General features: G+C 37.5%; 2 protein-coding genes across 2 annotated transcripts in view; one reads left to right on the top strand and one right to left on the bottom strand.

The window, feature by feature from the left end:
* LRP1B (LDL receptor related protein 1B) overlaps positions 1 to 26,099 on the bottom strand; it is a gene marked incomplete at its 3' end in the record, with an annotated part of 1,343,287 nt that overhangs the window by 1,158,990 nt on the left and 158,198 nt on the right. The window lies entirely within an intron of this gene.
* The window catches only part of LOC118999794 (transcription factor BTF3 homolog 4-like), an 86,082-nt gene continuing 60,813 nt past the window's right edge, over positions 831 to 26,099 (top strand). The window contains 1 exon segment of the mRNA XM_037064525.1: positions 831 to 1,076. Coding sequence (XP_036920420.1) covers positions 831 to 1,076 — 246 coding nt within the window.

The following is a 26,099-nucleotide window of genomic DNA, read 5'->3' as shown; positions in this document are numbered from 1 at the left end:
CGTGCACCCTGACAACCACTGATCTTTTCTATCAGTCTTGCCTTTTCTGGAATTTCATATAGTTGGAATCATATAATATGTTGGAATCATATAGCCTTTTCACATTGTCTTCTTTCACTTAGTAATATGCATGTCAGGTTCCTCTGTGTATTTTCATGGCTACATAACATTTTTTCTAATATTGAAAAATATTTTATTGTCTGAATGTACCACAGTTTATCTATGATCCTATTGAACACATCTGGGTTGTTTTCTGTTTTAGCAGTTTTAAAGAAAGCTGCTATAGACATCTGTATTCAGGTTTTAGTGGACACAAGATTTCAACTCCCTTGTGTAAATACCAAATAGTATAATTATTGGATTGTATTTTACAATTATGTCTAGTTCTGTAAAACGCTGCCTAACTGTGCTACAAAGTGGCAGTACCATTATGTAATCCCACTGGCAATGAATGAGAGTACCTTTTCCTCCACTTTCTAGTCAGCATTTGGATTTGTCAGTGCTGTGAATTTTGGCCATTCTAATATGTCTGTAGCAGCATTTCCTTATTGTGTTAATTTGCATCTCCCTGTTCACACATATTGTAGAGTATCCTTTTAAAAGGATAAGCCTTGCATTTATTTAAAACAATACAATGCAAGACAAAAATAAAAAGTACAAGAGAAAAAGAGAAAACTCAAATAGAATAAAAAGAAAGATCTGGTAAGGAAGTGGGTTGAAGAAGAAGCACAAGTTAGAAGTAAGTAGGGTTCTAGAGCCAACTTGTCTTTCAGGGGTGGTATACCCAATACCAGCCCAGTCATCTGCAGGAGCCAGTCTAGGTTTAGACAATGGCTCTCCCTTCAGGGGCAGTGCATCCAACACCAGTCCACAGTCTTCTGCAGGAGTTGATGCAGGTGCACACGGCGGCTTTCTTTTCAAGGGTGGTGGGTCCAGTAGCAGCTCAGGATCTTATGCAGGTGCCAATGCAGGTGCAAGTAATGGTTCAGTACTCAGTGGCAGTGCATCCAGTAACTGCCCAGGGTCTTCTGTGGGAGCTGGTACAGGTGCAGGTGGCAGTTCACTTTTCAGGGATGGTATGTCCATAGCAGCTCAGGGTTTTTTCTGCAGGAGCCAGTGCAAGTGCAGGTGATCCTACCCCTTCAGGGCTGCTGGCTTTAGTGCCACCTTGGAGTTCTTGCCATGATCCAGTGCAGGCACTGGTGCAGGTAATTTTTTTTCCTGGCAGGGTAATGGGTCCTGGTCCAGCTCAGGGTCTCCTGCAAAAACTGCCCCACATCTGGCCCTTGCTCCCAACCTGCAGATGAAATAGATGTTGGTATTGGATGCAGATTTAGAGTGGCTTCAGGAGGTGACAGGAAAGTTGGCAGTGGACAGTCCTCTGATTCTAGAGTGGTGTTTATTCTGCACTGGCTTCTGCACATTCACCTTGCTTCTCCAGGTGTATAGGCACTGAAGCTGGAGCTGGCTATGATTTATGAGCTGGTACTGAAGCCTCAGGCTCTTCCATTGTGGAATCAGGTTTTCTGGCCCAGTAGGGTGAAGGTGGATGTACTTCAGGTAGGAACCTAAAATGCTGAGCTGCCTGTTGACTCCAAGTTGGATCCTGGGGAATGGCCTGGGCAGAGTCTGGGCAAGAGGACTTTTCTGGCCATTCCTGGGCCCTGGTTCCAGAGAACCCTCTGTGCCTACATTCACCCCAAGCCTGTGCTGGTCCTTCTTGGTGGTGTGTCACATCTTCCCTGTATTACATCTGCTCCTCACTCAGGGAGGGGGTGCTACTGTTAAGTTGCTCCTCACTGATCCTGAGTGAAGCTCTGCAATGACAGTAACTGGCTGCTGGTCCAGAAGCACCACAGTCATGCTTGGCCCTAGTTGCTGCTGTTGCTGCCCTCTCTGACCTTCTGCTACCAAAATTAGGCACAAACCTGTGTCTGCACAGACCTCCACCCTGGTGAAATAAGATTAATTTCCAGGGCTCAGGATAAACCTTGAGCAGAAGGGCACCACTCCATACCCCATATCCACCCAGTTAACCTTGACCTGGGTGTGAACATGACCAGCCCACCAGAGTTCTGACCCAGTCTCAGCCTGCTTATGCTTAGAATAGGCCCTTCACACATGAACCACCCCCTCTTTCTTTTGCACACTTTGGGTGGGGACCACAGGGTTGCCCAGGTAAGATCAGAGTGACAGTCTGGCCTAAGCTGACTACCCTGGATCTTCCTGTGTTACCTTTGGGTCCTTCCAAGAAAAGTGCCAGAAGTGCCTGGGGTGAACCCTGACCCAGCATCTGCAGCATTAGAACAGACTATCAGCATGGGATTGAGGTCACAGCCTTGGGACATGGGGAAGCAGCAAGAGAACATGTTATTATCTCCAGTATTTTCAGCCAAGAGATCTAGGTAGAGCCTTCTGTAGAATGTGGTTGCCTGGTTACCATGGTTCCAAGTTCTGTAGGGCTGTGTTGTCAAGAACAGTTGTCATTGGTTGGAGTCCCCTACCCAGGCTTCCTCCTCAGAAAAGAGGAGGCTTTTCTGGGCCACTAACTGATCACTCTCCACCCCACACCATACACAACTGTCCACGCGCAGTTACCCCAACAAAGGCCACCCACAGGGTTGTGGATGCCTAGCTGTAGGCAGGGCCTTAGCTTTGAGGACAGAGAGCTGGGTTCGTATTCGGTTATTCCTGTCTTTTAAAATTATATTTATCTGGGTGACATTGGTTAAGAAGATTACGTAAGTTCCAAGTATACATTAAATTCCATGATATATCATCTATATATTACATTCTGTGCTCACCACCCAAAGTCTAGTCTCCTTCCAGCAACATATGTTTGACCCTTTTTACCCTTTCTAACTTCCCCTCAACCCTCTTTCCCTCTAGTAGCCACTATTTTGTTATCTTTTCCATGGATCCTATTTGTTTCATTTGTTGCTTCCAGTTTTATATCCCACATATGGATGAAACATATGAATGAAATTATATAGTTCTTGTCCTTTTTCATCTAACTTATTTCACTTAACATGATATACTCAAGATCTGTCCATGTCATCAAAAATGGAGGCATTTCATCTTTCCTGACAGCTGAGTACTATTCCATTGTGTATATGTACTACATCTTCTTCATCCAATCATCCATTGAAAGACACTGAGGTTGTTTCAAGTCTTGACTACTATGAATAATGCTGCAATGAACATAGGGGACATACATCTTTTTGAAAAAAAAATCTTTAAATATTTCAGGTAGATACCCAGAAAAGGAATTGCTGTAAAGGAATTGAGGAGCCTCCATACCATTTTCTATAATGGCTATACACTCCCACCAGCAGTAAATGAGCATTCATTTTACTTCATATCTTCTCCAACACTTGTTATTACTGGTCTTGTTGATAGCAGTCATTCTAACCGGTAGAGTGGTATCTCACAGGTGAGTTAGTATCATTCCAATTCACATATTTACCTATCTCTTTTATAATGTTCCTTTGATAAGTTAATATATGATTATTACAACTAGTGATTCTCAGTATTGATAGTGTGAGTGGGGACAGATGTCTAAATTTAGATTATTATACCAGAGTCCTCTGAGAAACATATCAAAATGGAATAAAATGTGCAAGGATGTTATCAATAACATGCTTGTGAGAGAAGAATAGACAAGTTGTGAAGAACACTGAAATCTGTGTAAATTTGACCATTAGTGAAAAAGAGAAGGAAAGGAAGTTGGGTGGAAAAGTTTAAAGGTGTGACAAAGCTTGTTAAGGAGTTCTTGTGCTACAGTTACCTCAGAGTAGTCATGTATCTCCCAGGAATGTTCCTACTTTAACCTTTTTGCTACATTTATTTTGGGGTGGAACAAGCCAATGGAAAGCCTGACCTAAGCAAACCAAAGCAAAGGAATGCCCAGTGTAGCCCCTGGAGATCTTGACAAACCAGGCTCCCTGCATTTGGAGGTGTTCATGTATACACATTGATCTTGATAACACATATAAATATGTTCACAAAACTTTCTGTTCCAGCTCTGACATATGAGCTTGAAAGTTCTCTACCCTGTCTTATAATAAGAAAATGCTTAAAAACTGAAAATTGATTACTTTGCTTGGACCAATAACATAAATGGAACTGAACAATTAAATAAATAGAGGGAGGTAGAGGGAGACATAATTCTCACTGTTTGAGTAAGAGGATGAAGATGAGCATGGAGAAAGTTGGAATGATCCATGTGGCAGTATATTAGAAATGGAGACATCACTATGAACTCATGTTTAGCTTGATAGAGATAGTGATGGGGATACATTTATCTACTTTTTAATCTACATATCAATATAGATGTAGATATGTACATATACATGAGTTAATACACATACATATTTTCTTACTCTGTTAGATGAGACTACCTAGAAGCAAGGAGAGTCTAATAGGAACGAACACACTCAGTGACCAAATTTTAGTCTCTAATACTACTTTCCAACAACAAGAACCAATACTTGAAAAAACAGCTGACTCTAGGGATGGGGCATTTTGTAATTCCCAAAAGTAAGGAAGTGCTAAAACCAAGAAAAACAACGAACCATGTCTAAGGGACAGAGGAACCAAGAGAAAAGATCCCACTAGCCAAAGGTTGAATAATTTGAGGAAGAAAATAATTGTTTATGTTCAACAGGAAAATCATGGTCTATCTGTCAGAGTCAGACTAATTAGTCTGACAACAACAAAAAGCTGCTTTCTTTTTTCCTTAACTTTTAGTGTTTATCTTTATGAATGCATCTTCTTTATCTCTTGATAATTTCTATCCCTAAGTCAGAACCAAATTCTCCTGCACTCTATTCATAAAATATTGTTTACAACAAAACTATGTACATAATCATACAAATTTGAGTAGCATTGTCATATTATTTTGAACAAATTGTTACCTATTAGATCAATTAAGAATAAAAACAGAAAGTTTTTTTTCTTTTTAATACTCACCTGAAGGTATGTTTTTATTAATTTTAGAGAGAGAGGAGGGAAGATAGAAGGGAGAGGATGGAAGGAAAGGAAGGAGATACAGAGACACAGAGAGAAACACTGATGTTAGAAATCAGTTGATTGCCTCTCATACATGCTTTGACAAGGGATTGAACCTGAAACCTAGGTATGCACCCTGGCCAGAAATAGAACCTCTAATATTTTGGTGTACAGCATGAGGCTCCAATCAAATAGTCAGGGCTAGAAAGTGTTTTTATTCTTCACTTCATCCTTCTCCAATGATCATTCTCACTTAATATAGATCCAGAACCCTAACCTATGCTATAACTGCTCTCAACCTTTCTCGCAAGGTGGTTCTATAGCAAGAAATTTTCTTAGTTTTATTTTCCTGATAAAATCTTTATTTCTCCCTCACTTTTGAAGAATAATTTTGCAAGGTAGAGAATTCTATGTTTATGTGTCTTTTTTCTCTCTCTCAACACTTTAAATATTCCACTCCATTCTTTTCTAATCCTCTCCCAAACATATGTTTTAGGAAGGATAAGACAGGGAGAGAGAGATCAGTGTGAGAGAGAAACATCAATTGGCTGTCTTACATACATGCCCTGACAAGGAATAGAACCCATAACCTTTTGATATATGGGAGGGTGCTCCAACAAACTGAGTCATCTCAGGGCACCTCACTCTGTTCTTGTTTCCACATTGTCTGTGAAGTTGAAGGTAATTTTTATCTTTGTTTCTTCTTAGATAAGATATTTCCCCCCTCTGGCTACTTTGATATTTTTTTAATATTTGAAATTCCATAGTTTGAAGATAATATGCTGAGGTACACTTTTGTGTAGGCAGGGAGGTGTTTATCCAATTTGGTGTTCTCTGAGATTCCTGGATCTGTGGATTAATGTCTGACATTAATATGGGGAAATTCTGTATTTCAGTGTCTTTGGTTATATTTTGCTTGCTTGTTTGTTGAGGGGAGAGAATTTCAGGGGAAATAGGGGAGGGATTTAGAGGAACATATATAAAGGATACATGGACAACAACTGAGAAGGGTGAAAATGGAAGGGAGGGGGACACGGGGGTGGGATGGGATGGGAGTAATAGACAGAAAACTGTACTTGAAAAATAATTAAATAAATTTAAAAAACAAAAAATATGGGGAAATTCTCAGTCATTATTGCTTCAAATTTCTTTCTTTCTTCCTCTTCCTCCTCCTCCTCTTTCTCCTTCTTCTCCTCTTCCTCCTCCTCCTCTTTCTCCTTTTCTTCCTCCTTCTTTTCTCCTTTCTTCTTCTCTTCCTCCTCCTCCTGCTGCTTCTTCTTTTCCCTCCCTTCTCCTTCCCACCACTCCCCATGTTCCTCCTCCTCCTCCCATTTCTTCTTTTTCTGTTGATCCCATTAAGCATGTGTTACATCTATGGTACTTTTTCCAAGGTTGTTGAATATTCTGTTCTATTTTTTGTCCATTCTTTGTTTTACTCCTACATTATTCTACATCAAAGGCATTCTTGATTTCTCTTACAGTGTTTTTGATATCTTGCACTCGTTTTGGTTATTTTTGTGTATTTTTATTTCTGTTTGCATTGCTCATCTGATCTTGCTTATCTTCTATTTATCTACTAGAATCTTTAATATATTAATCCTAGTTGTTTTACACTGCTGTTCTGACAATTCCAACCTTTTGTCATGTATGGTTCTGTTCTGATGCTTACTATGTTTCTGCAAATTGTGTCTTTTGCCTTTCGATATGCCTTTTAATTTTTTCTTTAAAGCCAGACTTGATGCAGTGAGTGGCAGGAAGTGCTATAAATAGGCTTTTATTAATGTGGTAGTGAGATGTGGCAGAGGAAAAATATTCTATAGTCTTATAATCGGTCTTTTAGTGAGTTTTGTATAATGACTGCCAACTTTACAAGGGTTTCTCAGTTTACTCCCTCCTTCTTGGGTAAGACAGGGGGGCTAGAATGGGCTGGGGCTGGATATATCACTTTTGCAACCTGGAGGGCCAGGTGGAATGGGACGTTTCCCTTCCCTCAAGAGGGTTAGACTCTGATAATCTTGTTAACTAGATTACCCTGTGGGCAGGCCTTGTTAAGAGGAACAAAGTGCTCTGGAATATTTCCAAACGGTTGCTTTTCCTCTATCCCTATTGAAGCTTGAGAACATCCCTTTTTTTTATATTTACTGTGGGGATCTGATTGAACTCCTGGTGGTAAATATCACAATATTGTGGGGCTCTTCCTCTCACTTGGTTGACCTGGAATTTTAAATCTCGCAGTTGTTTATGTTGAGCGTCCAGGGATTCATCAATCACAGTTCCTAGTTTCCTACTCCAGCACAGGTCCCTGCCGTGCTTCCTGCTTGTGGGTTTCTGCTCAGGTAAGTTGTGACTCACGTGTCATTATGGTCTACTTATCAAAATTAACAAATTAACATTTGCACAAAATTATAAACTATGGTCTTTACTCTGATTTTCCATTTTCCACTAATGTACTTTTGTGGAATGTTGGTCAGATGTTTTGCATCTTGGGATGCAAATCACCTTGGGATTGTCTGATGTTTTCCTATGATTAAACTGGCATTTCATAATTTGGGGAAGAATACCACAGGAATGAAATGCCCACCATACCAGGGAAGAAATTATACTATTGGGGCTTTTTATTGCTGAACTTTTTACTTTGACTGCTTGGTTATGGTAATGTCTGCTAGGTTTTTTCTATTTATTTATTTATTTATTTATTTATCTTGAGCCTATTATTTGTTTGAAGTGTGTCATTAAGTCTGGCCTATACTCTAGTGTAAAAAATTAAGCTCTAGATGAAGGGGAAAATATAAAAGAGTTCCAACATATACTAAAGTCACCACTGTAATTAATGCATATTTTGAAAGACTATGTTTAGCTACTCAAATATCCTAATTCTCCTTCAGCTTACACCCATTTTACTTTAGGATTCATCTTTGTGTCTTGCCTACAATTATTGCTCTAGTATTCTAATGGTGATTTTCTATTTTCCTCATTTTTTCTACATTTATAATTTGTATTTATTCTATATAAAAAAAAAGATGTGTCTTGACCTGGATGGGTGGGTGGCTCAGTTGGTCCGAGTGTTGTCCTGTACGCTGAATGGTTTCAGGTTTGATTTCTGATCAGTGCACATACCTAGGCTGTGGGTTTGATTCCCGATATGAGTACGTACCAGAGGCAACCTTCCAATGTTTCCCTCTCACATCGATGTTTCTCACTCTCTTCCTTCCTCTCCCTCCAAAATTAATAAACAATTCCTTGGGTGAGGGTATTTTTTAAAATGCTCTTTTTCCATTTATTTACTTTTTTCAACTATTTATTTATATCTACATTATTAATATTTAGTAAGTATGTCACAATATTTCTTTTATTTTTTTTTCAGTACTGAAATGATTCTAGCTTTGACCATTGGTAGAGCTGTTTCCCATTAATAGCTGCATCATTTTGACATTACTGGAATTTAATTTTAAGTTTTTCCTTACTTTTTGGAAATACAAAAAGCTGTAGACTAATCTTTTTTTTCTTTTTTTGCCTAAACTTTATAAGTAGTCAATTATGTGTGGAGCTCTGGTTCCTTCTGCTGGATAAACATTTGGAAACTAAGAATTGGGCACTAGGTAGGCTTGTAGCTACTACAGTGTCACTGCTTCCATTCTGTCTCAAGACAGAGCCAGGAAATACACAGAATATACTGAGTCTTGCATACAAAACACTCTACACTTAACTGTATGTTTATCCATCTGCAGATATATTAAGAAAAACATGAGTTTCTGTTATCTTCTACTTCAATCCAGTAACAGAAAATTCATCCTAGCCTTCTCTCCTTCCTGTAAGCTCATTTTTAACATTTTTTTTAATCAGAGAGTGAAAACCCTGGCTTGTAATGTTTACACCTATTTTTTTTTACTCATGTCCTCAATCCCAGTATGCATGTAAGATTGCTTCTTAACTGTCAACACTGGTTTGAGGAAAATAAGAACAACTAGAACATGTTGTTTATGTATACTTTCCTTTTTTGTCTTTTACCTCATAGTATTCAGTCAAAAAACTGTTTTTAAAAGTTATTTAAGTGAGCTACTTATTCCCATTTTTATGGGGTTTATCATATATTCATCATATAATTAGATTCATTTGTCACTGTATGCATACCATTCTGTGTTGCCCCTAAAGAATGTGTTTCTGATTTTTACACAGCAAAATTCATTCTTTGTGGCATATGGTTTTATGATTTTTGACAGAGTCAAATCTACATCTAGAGTTATGTATATACCATCACCATCAATAGCAGTTATAGTGACCAAAAAATGTTGTTGTGTGAGACCCTTGTAGTTAATTCCTTCCAAACTCTTATTGTAACCCAATAAATTTAACTTTTTTGGAACATTATATAAATAGAATCACAAAATATTTATGTCCAATTCTAGGTGATTGTAAATAAATAAAACTTCTGTAAATATTGCCATACAGGTTTTTGTGTGAAAATAATTTTCATTTCTCTTGGGTACATACTAGGAGTAGAATTATAGCATTACATAGTTTATATTTTTAAAAAAAGCCAAACTTCTTTTTTCTCAAACTGGCTACATAATTTGTGTTTCCATGTATGAGATTGCTAGTTTCTCTATATTATTGTCAGTTCTTGGAACTCTCAGGGTATTATTTTTTTATGTTTTGATCATTCTAATGGGTGTATAATGATATATTATTGTCAGTTTATTTTGCCTTTCATTGATGACTAAAAGTTTTGAGCATCTTTTATGTGCTTTCTGGTCATTCATATCTCTTCTCTGATATTGTACTGTTCATACCTTTTCCCACTGCATTACCCTTTCATTATACTATTGACTTTTAATATTTCATTACATATTATGTGCTTTTACCAAAAAATGAGTGTGAAAATACTTTCTCCCAGCTTTTTGTTCCTCTTTTCAAAACCTCAATAGTGTCTTTTGAAGAACATTTTTAAAAACATTTTTTACATTGCTAGTTTTATAATTTATTTTCTATTGTAGCCTATAGGTTTGTATCCTATCAATTTTTAGCTTAATCGATGATCACAGATATTTTCTGCTTTGCTTCTCCAGAAATATTACAATTTTAACTCTTACATTTAAATCTAGGGTACATTTTTATTTATTTATTTTATTATACTGTGGCTAAAAGATCAAATTTCATTCTTTTACATAAAATAGTGACTAAACTCTGGATGTGAAACCCTTCCTTGTTTCCTCTACTTGTAGCAAGTAAATTAAAACCAAGTCGAGTTTTTGAATAGAACACTCTAAGCAGTGAACTCCTTGAGTTTGGTACCATCAAGAAAATCATGTATTTCTTCAACAAAATTATGTAAACCACTAGTAGATACTAGAATTTTGAAGAAAGAAAAAGAGTATAATAATTAAGATGACCTATTTAAGCACACGTACTATAACAGGGGAAGGAAACAGGGTGGATGAAAAGGAGAAAGTCACTAGGCCAGCAAAGCGTCTATTATGATTCCTGCGCAAAAAATATCACCAGGTCTAAGAGTCTCTCTTCTCTACACTTTGAAAATTAAGGACATGAACACATGGCAGATAATGACAGTTGAGTGAATATATTATCCACTTATGTTTGTCAGGAATTGCTTGCTGGTTTGCTCTTCCCTGAATCACATGTAAGGTAGGTTCCATGCTCATCACCTCCTTTGGCGCTCACAAACTGAGGGCATTAAATGGATGGAAAGAGAAATCATAAAATTTTAACAACAGGTCCATGGTTAATGGTGACGCCCATAAAGGTTTCATAATGTAATAAGTTCTGTTTAGAGGATGAGCTGCAGGCCATGGTCAGTTTAGACCACACCGGAATGTTAGTGAATGGAGTTTCAGGCAATGCACTGCAGTCAAAGGCCACAGAAAGGCAGAGACGGGTGTGCAAACGAAGGAAGGGCACTAACTCCTGGCTCATGAGGAAGCCCCAGCAAGACATCTGAGACTTTTGTGATATAGTTAATTTAAAAATATAGAACATATGTAGAGCACATTTTGGATATGAATTGGGATAGTACTAATGTTGGATCCTGGGCAGCATCCGTGGAGACAGGACAAGGCCACAGGAGCAAGGATCCAAACTGAAATTCTACGTAGCCACATTTGAAGCAAGGTTTTCAGAAGTGCTTAACTAATGATGAATCTTTGTGCTAGAATCATCCTGAACAGTCTCCTAAATCTTCTGTATCTGTTTTTGCTTGTTAAATATAATTATAAATATACATATTATATATAATATTTAATTATATATATATCTGTGTGTGTATATACATCACTTTATCCAGGTTAATTGTATAGGCATCCACTCTTAAATATTTTGTTTCGTTATTTTCATTAGGTCTCCACTTTAGTTAATCCTTCAGGATTATTGCAGGAAAACAAACTCTTTCTGTCCGACTGCTGTGGTGAGGATTCAAGCAAATAAGTAATAAAACATTTAACAGGCAGTATTTGTACACACTGTGTACAAAGTTCACCCCACACTTTTTTAACAGCCACAAGCTGATATTCTAAGGCTTGCCTTGTAAGCACAGGGGGCTGATGTATGCAACAAGGAAAAGGAAATGCACAGTGGTTCCCAACGCTGGAAACTCCCATGGAAGGATTCACCTTGGAAATAACGATTCAGCAATAGAAACTTGAACCAAAGTGAATAATAAAATAATAACTATAATTACCTGCAGTAATTTACCTGGACTTCAGCAGCATCAATAACAAAAAAGAGAAAACCAAAGAGCTATTCATACCCCTGTCTTTACATTCCCTTGTGCTGACATGAGAACTGAGCTTCTTGAAGGATTTATTTATGTCTCTATTAAGTTACTGGATATCCATATAATTCCATATATTTATCCAAGTCATGAAGATATCAAAATCTTGTAGTATGATCATTATTTTGATTCACTGAATATGCTTTGGATTGGGGGGGGTGTGTGTGTGTGACAGAAATATTGATATTCTTATGGGTAAAATATAGATTTATATAGGCTTTAGGATAAAACCTAAATCCAATTTCCTTTCCATTTTATCAGAACTGTCCTTCCTGCTCATCCTTCAGCTTCAATTAACATGGCACTTTCTCTCCTGATTTTTTTCCACAAAGTACCTCAAACCACTGCTAATGCAATCAGAACAAATCTTTGAACTCTACTGGTATTCTCACAATATTTTTCATACACTTCATTCTTTACACAGAGTGTGTTGTATCAGAATGAAAGGGTTTTTTTTAGGTAGTGGGGAGTATGATTCTTTTGTCTTTGTATCCCGAGAGCCTGCCACATAGTACTATTCCCAAAAAGTGTTCCTTAAAAAGAGAGCTGATGTTAGTTACTGAATACCCACTTGGGCAAATGATAGCTATAAATACTTTAAATGAAGGTGTCTATCTTCTATTTTCCTTAACTTGCAACTAATTTCCCCTACTCTCTATTGACAAAATTAGAGTCCTCTGCAATAATTTAAATTCCATTTTTTGAAAGTGTTAGGAATAGCTCTGGCTGGTGTAGCTCAGTGGATTAAGCATGGTCTGTAAACCAAATGGTCACCAGTTCAATTCCCAGTCAGGGCACATGCCTGGGTTGCAGACCAGGTCCCCAGTAGGGGCCACATGAGAGGCAACCACACATAGATGTTTCTCTAATTCTCTTTCTCCCTCCCCTCCTCATCCCCTAAAAATAAATAAATATTTTTAAAAAGGTGCCAGCAATAGTTATATCATAAAATCTAATAATTGTATCATTTAATGTATTTTATTGAGATCTAATGTATCTCATTTAAAAAATATGCATCCGGTTATCACTGATGTTTACCACACAGTCATCAGCTATTCCCAACACTGATATATATATAGCTTGCTAATAAAGAGTAATAAAAAAGGTGTGAATATGCAGTCATTAACTTGAAAATTAAATACTACACTGAATATTCATTTTACTTTATTATAGGGCATATACTTCATATTTTAAATCAGTGGGCTATAGAATCAATTTTAAAGCATAATAAAGTAGGTTTTGAAAAAGGAATGCTCCCCAAACACTTTAAAACTCACTTTAAACTCTTAAATTCAATGCTATAATTCTAAATACAATAATAGTTAAATATCTCCCAAGGAAGCTACCCATAAAGTGATATTATGAAGGTGCATATACCACAAGCATTTTTCATGCACATGTTAGAACCTCTAATACTACCAATCACAAGTAATATGCCTGGGCGAGAAATGGCAAAATAGAAACAGGTGGTTGCCCTGAGAACTGACTACCACTGCAGGGCCCTGGGAGAAGGATTAATAACACTGTTCAATAACCTTATATTTTAACTTTCAATATTACTCTTGAAAAGTGTTTTGGATTGAAATAATGAATCCTTTTATTCTGACATGAAGCCAGATTCAAGAAACATCTGTTTTTAATTCAACATGACAGATCATTTCAGCCTTTGTAATTATTAACGTAGCAATGCAAAAACAAACAAACAAACAAACAAACCAAAAAGGGCTGAATTTGAAGCTGCGATTCTTACTCTGCCATTTACATGTTATATGATCCTACATAATTTACGTAATTCTCTCTTTGTTTCCTTATCTATAAAACAAGGAGAGCAGCATATTTTCGCCAACCTGAAAGTTCCATCACAATGATTACACATGTTAACGTTAATGGAGGAGCTCTCCACGCTGCAAAGCGCTGGAGGAATTCCCAAACATATGAACTGGAGTGTATGAGTTTATAGGAAAAAGTAGCACACAAATGAAAAGGGGAGTATTTTTTCTGATAACCTACCGGACAATTTTCCACGTAGGAAAATGACTGCCATCCTAATAGTAGTGTCATAGGAAAGTATATAGACTTCCTCAAATCACTTGGAGATGAATATTTTCTTGGGTAGGAAAATCCTGGGCAACCGATTTGTTATTTTAGGAAGAAATATCAGGGAGGGTATGAAAAAAAGAGGGACCGCATGAGAAAAGCTTGAAGGGAAAATAAAGAATGAAGTTCATGTCTGGACTACCTTATATCAGAGGGATAAGCAAAGGCTCTTGGAACACAAAGTGAGGTTTAGTGGTGCTAAACACAAAATGAAGTAGCAGATAATAAAACTGTTCTTAGAGAGAGTGAAATGACAAGGTCCATTTTGTAGCAAGTCTTTTTTTATTTTTATTTATTTTTTAACCTAAACTGAGTCAACTCTGGTTCTGGCCAAATAAAAGCTAGACAAACCATGCAGTAAAAGCACCAATCGCCAATACAATTAAAGCATGATTTGACAGGAGGGTCTGGCCAGACTGCTGGTGGGCGGAGAGAAACCTTGATTCTGAACAGGAGGCTGGCCCCCAAAGAAGGGAGGGATGGGAGGAAACCCCAAGGGAGTGCATTAAAACTGCAACCAGCAAAAAGCCTGCCTTCCTGGAGAAGGGTTTAGAAAGTGCTGAAGGCAGTCCAGGATTGAAACCAGAGCTGGGACGTGATTTCATACCCGTGAGGTAAACAACGAACGCTGCTTGAGACACTGCTTGCACAGAGCCTGTGTGGGCTGTTGGGGTTGTAAAAGGTCACAACACGTATAACAAGGTGAAGCCCTGCTCCGGGCACGCGGTGCTCCTGCATGGCTAGAAAACCTTTCTACCCATTTCTGGATCATGGTGGTTGGAGGAGGGGCACAGACAGTGCAAGCAGATGATCATGGTGGACTCTGGCCTGAAATTGGGGATTTGGACAATCCCACAGTAAGTGGTAATTGGGGGAAAAGATTTAAAATGGAGAGCAGGCAGAAGGGCTTCCCTCTTTTGTTCACCTTGCTTGCATGGTTAGAAGCGGGCTTGTGGAGGCTGAGTCCTGCATGTAGGATGCATGTGCCACGAGTGGCAGGCCTGTGGAATGCTGGACCCTGCTCCCGGTTGTTGGTCTGGAGCAGGCTCCTGCACCTCCTCATCTTGCAGGCGTGGGCAAGATGCTGCTATTTCACACTGTATGGCACGGTTCTAGACTGCTTCCATTCTCTCACCCTGAGAGCAGTGCACAGACGTGTGGGCCGTGAAGGTTCACCAGCACTGTGGGTGCAAGCAGCCCTGAATGCTGGAGATCAGCAGACTGAGACCCTGGCACAACTGGCTGCAGTGACCTGGTAGTACACCCCCCGCCTCAGGAGACAGAGGAAGCTGCAGCAGAGCAATGGAGACACTGGCCTCACAAGTGTACACTCCAGAGAGAGAGCCTGGAGCTGGAGACACAGAGACCCATCCGTGAAGCAGCCCTGGACTAAAAAAGGGCAGACACAAATGGAGATGGGAGTGTCTGGGCATGGATCTGAATTTTAGTCTCTTTCAGGAACAAGGGGATTTCTGAGATTTGCAGAAGGTAATGCCTTGGAGTTGGAGAGCCACCAGCTCCCCCAAACTGGGCACCCTGTTAATAAAAACATTTTTCCTTCCCCCTCAATCTTTGTGTTATGGTTGTGTTTGGTGGCAGTTAGCCGAATCCCATTTTGCCCTGTAACAGTGAGGCAAAAACAATATTAACCTCACGCTTAAAGGACAAACATAAATTTACCATAAAGGGGTAAATTTATTGAAAGAGACAAGAAAAAGTGTGATGAAAGAATATTGTTAAGGGAGAAAAAACATTCAATCTGAAATACACAGCAAATTAAGAAGTAGAAGTCTGACCCTGGCTGGTGTAGCTCAGTGGGTTGAGCGCGGGCCTGCGAACCAAGACATGGAAGTCTGAGAATTATTACCATGTTGCACAAAAGCAGCAGCTTACTTCCATGTCTGCCACAGAATTTGTGCTGCACCCGCAGCAACTCTAGTCTGGTTGTCCACAATGGCACAGCTGAAATGCTGGCCCTCTTTAAATTACTCTGTTAACAGGCAACACAATAATTAATGTAACAGAAGCATCTTTGTCAGTCTGCATTTCAGAAAAATGTGTGTCACCAGCATGAATCTACGGTTAGGAGAAGGGAAAGGAGTTGAGCAGTGAAAGACATTCCATTCATGTCTACAAGTTGAGGCATGCAGGTATTTGAGACAATGAGATTGTACCCAGTATTTTTTTTAAGTTATAGTGAGATGAATGTGAAAATTTTATTATAGAACATTTTCAGCAATGTAGGTTTGTGGGAGAAGCTGCCTAGATATCATAAGTTGTTCATGTAGTCATCTAGGTCTCCAAACATCTATATAAGTATATGTGCAAGCTATTGGACATTGTTATAAATGGGTCTCCTGGGAAAAAAGTTTCCAGTATTTTTTCACACAAAACTCCTGAGGTAGAAAATTGAACTAAAATGGATCAAAGAAGAGAGCATCAGACATTGAATTCACACTTCTTATTTTACACGTGTTATCAAGAGACATTTTTGATGTTGTGGAATGAGCACTAAATAGATTGCACTGCCATGCCCTTGACTTCAACACTTATTAGTTTCATGACATTGGGAAAATATCTAACTTCTCTGTTTCTTTGGTTCATTGGGTGCAAAATGGGAATAATAACTTTAGCTACCTCAGAGGGCTGTTGCAAGGATTAAGTTTAGAAGATTAAATATGTTTCTAGGAAAATTGATAGTACATTGCACATGATAGATTTATCCATCTGTATCCCTATCTATCATCATCTGTCTATACTCAGACCTACAACTTAGTTCTTTTGGCTCTAAAACCACTGTTTTTTTCTTCTACATGATCATTTTCTCTATGAACAATTACCTTCTTTTGTTACTTTGATAACTAGTTAAATTAGAATTCTTGTGAAAAATGTTATATACAATATTTCAATATGTTATTGTGTGATATTTAGTAATAACAGATGGTGTGATGTCCACACAGGCCACTTTGCTTTTCATAGAAAACACATCTTTGGGGAGCGGTGTCAATGTGAACCTGGCCAGTTGCCGACAAATAGTCACAGATCACCAAATAAAGTATCAGTACTCCTTCCTGACCTCTGGAAAAATTACTCTTGATACTAACTTCCTCTTGATCCACCCATTTGCATCAGTATTAAACTTACCATCTTCACTCATGACAATCACTTAGAAATAGTACTAATTACAACAGAAAGTACAGTGCCTTTGTTGGATTTGAGAGGAAACAAACAAAAATTTAGTAAAACATATGTTCTTTATTGAAAAATTAGAATAAAGTATGTTACATCTGAAAAAAAGAGAATGTTTAAGCTGATGATGGAAGAAGTATCATTCAAATGAATATAAGTAGTCATTTGAAAGCTAGCTAAACACCATCTGTTCTGTTTATATGCAGCAGGGGAATTCAGGGTGAGCTCTGAGAGAGTACGGTAGGCTGCCAAAGAAACGAAGCTCCATTTCTGGGAAGGCTTTAAGGTTAGGAAAAACTTTCCTCTGACTTTAGTGAGAATTTATTCTTTGGACAGAGAAGGCAGAGAGCAGTGAACTGCCTGGCCTTCAAAGTCCATATAATTCTTTGATGGGACTCCAACTCTTCCCTCGTGAGAGGAAATCTATTCCAGCAGCTTGAAAACCATAGATCTCAGCCTCATGGTTATGACCAAGTCTTCTGCAGATGAAACTATAAAGGAGCCAGTAGCAAACACAAGATTATTAGACTCCATCAGAAAAAAAACAAAAAAACAAACAGGCTTTTTCTCAAGGTTTTGACTTTATTTTATTATTATTACTCTTTCTATTTCTGTATAGGTAGAGTACGGCTCATTGGTTTAAAAATCAGATTTAAAATAACTAATCTTCCTGGAAATAAAAAATTAATCTTGGCAAGTCAGCATCAACATGTTTTTTGCCCCCCAAATTCTTTGATCAATAGAGTGTACTACATTTGGTTTTTATATATAAGCCCTTGCAGACCGAGGCTTAAATGTTGCTGCTGTGGATTCTAGGACACTCTCCAAAGACTAAGTAGTTTTCCACACAACCTCTGAGATGGATACTAAATAGAGAGTATATGCACACACACTTATGAACAAATGACTAGAAGCCAGCTTTGTGTTTAATAAGCTTTAGTGCATTTTGGTTAAGAATTAATTTTTAAAAAAGGCCAAAAAATTGCCTGGAATTACAAGTTCTTATGTGTTGATTTTTATAATAGATGTAACCTCATAGGATTTAAGTGCAAGAAGTTTCTACTAGCATGCTACATACTTAACGCAATACACTCTGATTTAAGTTTTGCTTGTTCTGGTATTTATATAATGCTCTAATTGCTGCCAACTAAAATTTTTCAAAATTTACCCTAGCTTCTGTTTGCATATAATTACAATGGGGAGTCAGGGTAAACTTTCCACGGAATTCCATCTCAGCTTTTATATTCATTTTGCTAAACTATAGAGGAGAATTTCTTGTCAGCATTGAAAGTTGGTATATATGTGTTTGAAAACCAAATGTATGCTATAAAGATAGATCCGATTCAGCCCTGGCTGGTGTAGCTCAGTGGATTGAGTGTGGGCCTGTGAACCATCAACCATGGTTCGATTCCCATTCAGGGCACGTGCCTGGGCTGCAGGCCAGTTCCCAGCAAGGGATGCATGAGAAGCAACCATACATTGATATTTCTCTCCCTCTCTCCTTCTTTTCCCCTCTAAAGATAAATAAAGACAGATATGATTCATTACAAGTAAACTTAATTTATAAAACAGAAATTGCTATTTTGAATTTGTTTAAGAGCCAACCTATACTTCCTCTTCTATAGACATTGTTTCATCTTAAAGCATTAAAAGGAGAATCAGTCAATCTGTAGAAGCTCATGGACAACCTGCTGTATATAGAATGTTGCATTAAGTGATATTAAGACAATGATTTGCATAAAATAATGAACTAATTAATTCATTAAGTCTTAGTAAGCATTTTATATGTACTGACTACTTTGCTGTGAATTGGAAATATAGCAATGAGTAGGACTGGTTACAACCCAGCAAGATGTTTATAATTCAGTTGTGAAGAGAATCCATGGAAATGTGTAACAAGTAATTAAGTAGTAAAAAGTTCACATAATCAAGAGAATGGAAGATATAGTTCCCATGCAGCTCAAAAATCCAGAGGTGGCTCTACAAGTCAGGAAACTCTGAACCAGGTGTTAAGGATGGGCTCACTGTTCATGAAGTGAAAGGAGAACCACCCGCCGGAAGAAGATTAAAAGCCGTAAGGTACTAGTTATTGAATGATCTGGCAGCGAGACTGGAGTCAGGCCGAGACAGTAATAATGGGTGTCTAGAGAAAAGGCAATGATGATTCCGATGTTCACATAGTTGTTTCTCCTTCCCCTCTCCTCCTTCCCCTCCCTACTTCCTTCTTCTTCATATTGCTGATAAATCCTCCAAGGGGTTATGGCGGTCAGATAAGAGTGCAGATAAGTGGTCAGGTAAGAGTTCAGACAAGTTGTGAGCGAGGGAAGAAGAGCCCAGGTAGAAGGAGGGGTGAGTGTGAGAACACTATTGATTTTGTGTCATTGTCAAATTAAGGCTTTAGCTGGGGGAGTGCTCCAAGTTCACCAATCTATCTTTCTACATTTATTTGCAGCTACATTGGAAACATAGATTCATTTTAGCCATTCTAGTGAGCAGAATTGTGGCAGAGTTTTTTTAAAAAAATGTCCAAGGAAACTCTTCTACCCTTCTTTTTCCAGCCTTAGCTATCTTGGAATCCAAGTGTTCCTGATGATACAGCTATAAATAAGATAGAGGAAGCAGATCACACTAGGAGAAAGTACTTTTTTTGTTTTGTTTTGTTTTGTTTTAAGTCACTGAGATTTGGAGGCTAATTTGTTTCCACAGGCTAGTGTTATCTTCCCTGACTAACAGCAGCAATGCCTCTCTTGTGAAACTGTTTACAAACTTCAGATGATTTCTACAAAGTCTGATTAATATCACTGAGAATTAACATGGCTGGCAATTTATGCAAATGAAGCATAAATACTATGACCCTCAACTTCACTCTTCACAGCTCTTTGTATTACTTTTATTTATTGTTTTGTTCACTCATATTTTAACCTGACTTCATAGTGACTACATTTCTCTGAAAACTTTAGAGTGTTTTGGAATAAAGAGTAACATCTCCATCTTTTTAAAGAGCATGGAGATGTATCTTGATGGCAATTTTTAATTATCATTGGTTTTTATAAGCCCTTATGTTTGCCCAGTAAAATTTTTTGAATGTTTTCAATGAAATCATGAAAATTTTAATGTAAATGCTAAAATAATTCTATGTTATTACTTGATGTATTCAAATAAGAGCTGAGGAAATAAATACAGGTAGGTTTAAGTAACAAAATTAATAAAGATATTGTATTTTTACATAAAAATAAATAATAAGTGCTTAAGTGTGGAATTCTGGCAGACTATCTCTGTTCAATGCTCACTTGGAAGATTTTAAAGCAAGATTAATCATGCAATTCAGGAAGGAACCCTGCAGCCAGCAAGTTCTATGGTAAACAAATTGTCCTCAGTTTTGTGCTGAGAGGAAACATCCAACTTGGGATGGCACAGAGAGACTGGACCTGCAATGAGAGTGCTTGAGTTTTGATTGAACTCCACCACTAATTAAGTGGTGAGTTTTGATTGAACTCCACCACCATGAATTAACATTCATGACTTGCACTGAATGCAACAATCTGTTCCTCAAGACATTTCACTTGTCTATAAAAAAAAAAAATGTTAACTTGCCTTTACTTTACAGGATTGTGTGTAATAATCTATTTTTCCAATCCTTATATCAGCAGCAGCTATTTCTTTTTCAAAGAACAGTATAAGTATCATTTCTTCATGAATCTTTTCCTGACTTCCCTCTTCTTTCAAAAAAAAGATTATTCTCTTCTTTGTATTCCTGTATTAATCCCGTTCAGAAATCTATCATAGCACTGAAATTTGGCATATTTTTTATATATTCATTTTCCATTTTTTGGTGTTTTTTGAGGCAGAGATCATATCTCCTAGTACAATTTCTAGCCTATAGAATATGCTCAATAAGCTTTTGTCAGGTGGGAGAAAATAAATGAACCCCAGGTTTCAAGTGTAAGAAGGTCTGTTTGGTTAGTACGGAAGTGGGAGTTGAGTGCAGGGGAAACTTTCAGATACAGCTAAAGATGTCAAAACCTTCAGGTACTCCCTCCCTGGATTTGTTCTATCCCTTTGAATCCATTCAGGTCATGTCTAAACTGAGTCAGTCAGGGACTGGCTTCCCATAGCTGTTTCCTGCTCTAACAAAGTCTACCAGCAGCATGTAATGGGTCTTTTCACGTTTTTGTTTGTTTGTTTGTTTGAGTCCTTGACAAAGAAAATCGAATAACATAAGGATTAGGAATTTCAAAGAACACACTTGTAGGTAGATGAGTCCAGACATGATTAATTGAGAATCTATGGTAGACTGAACTTCTAATCCATTCCTCCCAGAGGGATTACATTCAACTAAAACACCTCCTTAGGCCAGTTCATAACACAAACTGCACATCACTAGAGCCTTCCAAGTGAGTCTGATAGTTATCTGCAGAGTTATCTTGAGAACAAGTAGGAGCCTAGTAGGAAAGAGAGTCAGTGGGGGAGGCTTAGAGCAATCTGAGAATGAAGAAGCAGACATGCCAGACTGCCTAAGGATGTCAGTTAAGTTTAAAATTAAGTTGAGGAAATAAACGAGATAAACTGCCAGGGAGGAAGCTAATATAAAGAGCATTTTCATGTACATTCTTAGATCCCTGTCCCATTACCTATGTCCATAACCCTGCTTGTTAAAATCATTCTATGTTGAGATACTAGGATCAGCCTGAAACATGGAGGGAGCACTGATATGATTTAGCCTGCTTCCTGGTGAATTAATTGGGCTCCAAAGAGCTGTCCGGCATGAGTGGAACTTAGTGGGGAGGTACCAGCAACGAGTTTAGAGAGGCAGATACAGCCATTTGATTCAAGCCATGTCAAACCTTTGCACTTACCCTAAAAACAAAGGAAACCTTTGAGGGACTTTTAAATTATGTATTGACAAGATCCTATTTCAAACATTACAATGACTGCCATGCATATACAGGAACAGAATAAGGAAGGGGCAAAGGTGAAAACAAAGAAAACAGGTTTTATTGCAATAGTTCTTTAATCCATCTGACTTAAAAATTAATAAGAATGAAATGCTCAAAGAATATTTGATGTTAGAACATATGCAAAGAATCTAATAAGCTCAGGGGAAACATTGAGATAAAGAAAAAAACATCTATTCAGTTGCTTTGTTTAAGAGCCCATTCCAAATCTTCATTCATAAGATGTAACCCTCAATGTTTTTCAGTGTTCTATTTTCCCACTAATCTCTAATTTCTCTAAATATCTTCTATTATTTCCATGTTCATGTATAGTGTAAGACAGTATTTCTTGACAGGGATATTGTTTGCCCAAATTCTAGTTACGCAGATACTTGTCTCTGCCAGCTTCACTCTAAACATTCTTAGAGAACAAGATTCTTTAAACAGCTATTCAATGTATAGTTAAATAATATGAATTCTTCACATATTATCCATGCCAGACTTCACCATGAAAAAGAGAAGCTAAGTTTAAATTTTTCAGCTTTGTAATAAATTACTTCCAGTAAGTTCCTTTCTTAAAGCCAAAGTATCTTTGCTCACTTAATTTCTTATATTTCATTCAATGTACTCTATTTTTCTAGTAGCTTGTTTACTGTAATTACAGTGTCAAAGGTAATGCATAATTCCCCAGATTTTTATATACAAAAGCCTATAAAAGTAAAACAAAAAAAATAGTCTCTAAACATATAACAATTTTGCCAGATATAATACAGGTCATTTAATTAAATTTGAATCCCAGATAACTAATGGATGATTTTCAGTATAATACTACCAAAAATACTGCATGAAAAACTCTTATATTCAAGTTATTGTTTACCTGAAATTAAAATTTAACATGTCCAGATTTTTAATATAAATGAAATATTTGCCTATCTATATCACAGGTCTATATAAATTTTAACAATGTGATAAACATGTGACATAATAATGTTACTTTTAATCAAGTGACATTTTACATATTTTTGAGCATCTAAATTATATAAAGCCTTTGAAAAAATTTTACATTGTTTTTAAAGATTGTATTGATTTTAGACAGAGGAGAAGGGAGCGAGAAAGCGAGGGAGAGAAACATCAATGTGTATTTGCTCTTGTACACCCCCTACTGGGGACCTGGCCATGTGCCCTGACTGGAATTAGAACCAGCGACCCTTTGAATCACACGGGCCAGTGCTCAATCCACTAAGCCACACCAGACAGAAAATTTTACGTTTTAAAATCATGCTCATAACTAATCCTATTTACAAATATGTGATATTTATACACTAAAGTAACAACCAGTATTAAAATTGTCCCCATTTATATTTTAGGCCAGGTCTTATTTCCATTATATATGTAATACTTAGAGATCATGTCATAACACACAACTTTCCTCAATTTTACTAGATATGAGTCCTAAGCAGATATTTCTCCACCTATTCAGGTTAAGGTTTATTTAGCACAATGGTGACATTATAAAGCTCTTGACTACTGTCTCCTTGTTGAATTTCTTTTTATGCTTTTCCATCGAGATCATTGTCTTTCATTTCTTAAGAGAAATTTTGTTTCAGAAAAAAAGCCACTTAATTTGGAAGCTATTTTTTGGGAAATATACAGATAAGTACAACCAGATAATTTAATGAAGGAACTGCAAAGCAGTGAAAGTAGTGATTTACACTAGGTTATGTTTGATAGTATGATTTATTAGAATAGTGTTGCATGCGACTGGATGAATGGATGTCAAGACAGAAAATGGATAAACATGGTGGTATATTTGATTCTTTGGTGTCTTATTTTTTTAAAGATTTTTATTTATTTATCTTTAAAGGGGAAGGGAAGGAGAGAAATATCAATGTGTGATTGCTTCTCATGTGTTCCCTGCTGGGAACTGGCTCTTTGGTGTCTTATTAATGGCACTGACAGACAACTACTGAGGCTCAGCCATACTGATTGATGAGTAGGCTTCAGACTGGGATGGGACATGCAAAGGGAAGAGAGGATGACAATAGTTGTGGAGCTGATAACTTTACTTTTTTCATAGAATGCTAAAACAAATATGACCTTAAAAACCATTAAGCTCAACACCTTTCTTTTTTTTTTTAAGATTTTATTTATTTATCCTTAGAGGAGAAGGGAAGGAGAGAAGGAAAGTAACATCAATGTATGGTTGCCTCTCGTGCATCCCCTGCCGGGAACTGGCCTGCAACCCAGGCATGTGCCCTGATTGGGAATTGAACTGTGATCGTGTGGTTCACAGGCCCACGCTCAATCCACTGAGCTACGCCAGCCAGGGTCAACACCTTTCTTTTAAATTAAGTTAGGCCATTTAAATTCAGACAAAAATTTGTTGAGGTTATATAACTAACAAATAAAACCCAAACTTCTCAGCCCCTTACTCTACCATTTTGTCACTATTCCATAAGAGCTCACAACGGAAATCTACTCTGTAACCAAATATATATCAAGAGAAGAATGTCTGCCTTCTGCAATATGTAAGTCTTCCTTAACAGTTGGCTTCCTTATAGTTACTCCATAAGCTAGGGGACATTGTACACCAGATGCCAGAAGTGTCTGTGGGTGGGGATAATTATTATGGTTAGGTATATTGGTGATTCTTCTCTTTTTAATTTTTAACAATATTATGTTTATATAAAAACTTGGAAGGCTTTAATTACAATTGTACATGTTATGACATGATCTCTCAATAGCCCTGCCTCAGGAAAATATAAGGCATCTGATGAGTCTGTGAGGTTATTGGCAGTTCACACTAAAGCACCATTATTAGTTATTGTTCTGAGACTTGAATTCTGTCAGTTGAATCCACACCTTGGTGAGGACATTGCTGCTGACATTTTCATTTTTCCCAATGCTGTAATTTAGAGGATTTATTAGAAGGCATGTTTCAAGATCATCATGTACAGAGGTCATGATGAAGCCATCCAATAGGGACTACAAACTGAACCAAACTGACAATTTATAACGAACAACCCAAGAAAAAGCCCAAGCTGGAGAGATTGCATCAGTATGTGCCATAGAAATGAAAGCAGCAACTTCTAATACAAATTCTGCTTGTAACACAGGCAGAATGCTCTTGGCATCAGTAAAACATTGCAAGTGGATGCCCTGTAATAGCTACAGATCCAGTCGACTTATCAATTCTCACTTAAATTCTGAAAGCTCCACTTACACAATCTAGTGCATAGGCTCTGCAAAAAAATGGCCGCTGATACTGTAGTATGAATTTGAATGGCGTTCAAGATATGCCAGGCAGGTTTCATAGCATCAGGTGATCTCAAGCCTTTGTGTAACAGTGAATAAAATTCAGATGGTGCAGGTTAAGTTACCTCAGGATATTCACATGTTTAATGGAGACTTAGGTCCTTCAATCAATAAACTGAAGACAGAGAATCCAATGAGTATTAGGCACAGAACACCAGTTGGGAATTTACAACAGTTGTGGTTTATAATAGCTTGTAAAGCTACTTTCCATCGCACCTTCTCCTAATAATCTGTGCTACAGTTGTTAAGGCACCGCGTATTCTTCCAGTATACAAGTACAGAATTGTTTTTGTATGTTGAAAACTCATTGTTACTGCTTTGCATTGGTATTCTATGCATGATGAAAAGGAAGTACTCAAAACCTTCTTGGGAAGGAATCGGAACACCAGTAAAATTAGAATCATTTATATATAGGAATTTACAATAAAAATCCTCTAATTATTTTATGCAGGACAGGGAGATCCATTAAATTGGATATTGACCTTAAATTGCAAAGGGAGAATGTAGATAAACCTACATATATTATTCCATAAGGTTTTCTCAAACTGGTTATGTATGTGTAATAAAATGTATAAATCAGAAATAGTTTCACAAGAAGCTGAACATTTGGGTAGGCTACAGAGTTACTATAATTTTGAGAGCAGTGCCTTGACAAATGTGACTTTAATTGGGGATCCTCTGGTTGAGTGATAACTGTAACTCTATTCGACCTGCCTTAGGCTAAAAGGGAAATTTATTGGAAGCACACTAGAAGCAGGTGTGGTCCTAGG

This window comes from Sturnira hondurensis, unplaced genomic scaffold (genome assembly GCF_014824575.4).
Source record: "Sturnira hondurensis isolate 20B ecotype Veracruz unplaced genomic scaffold, ASM1482457v3 Scaffold0015475, whole genome shotgun sequence".
NCBI lineage: Eukaryota > Metazoa > Chordata > Mammalia > Chiroptera > Phyllostomidae > Sturnira > Sturnira hondurensis.
This window is presented reverse-complemented; position numbering and strand designations above follow the sequence as displayed.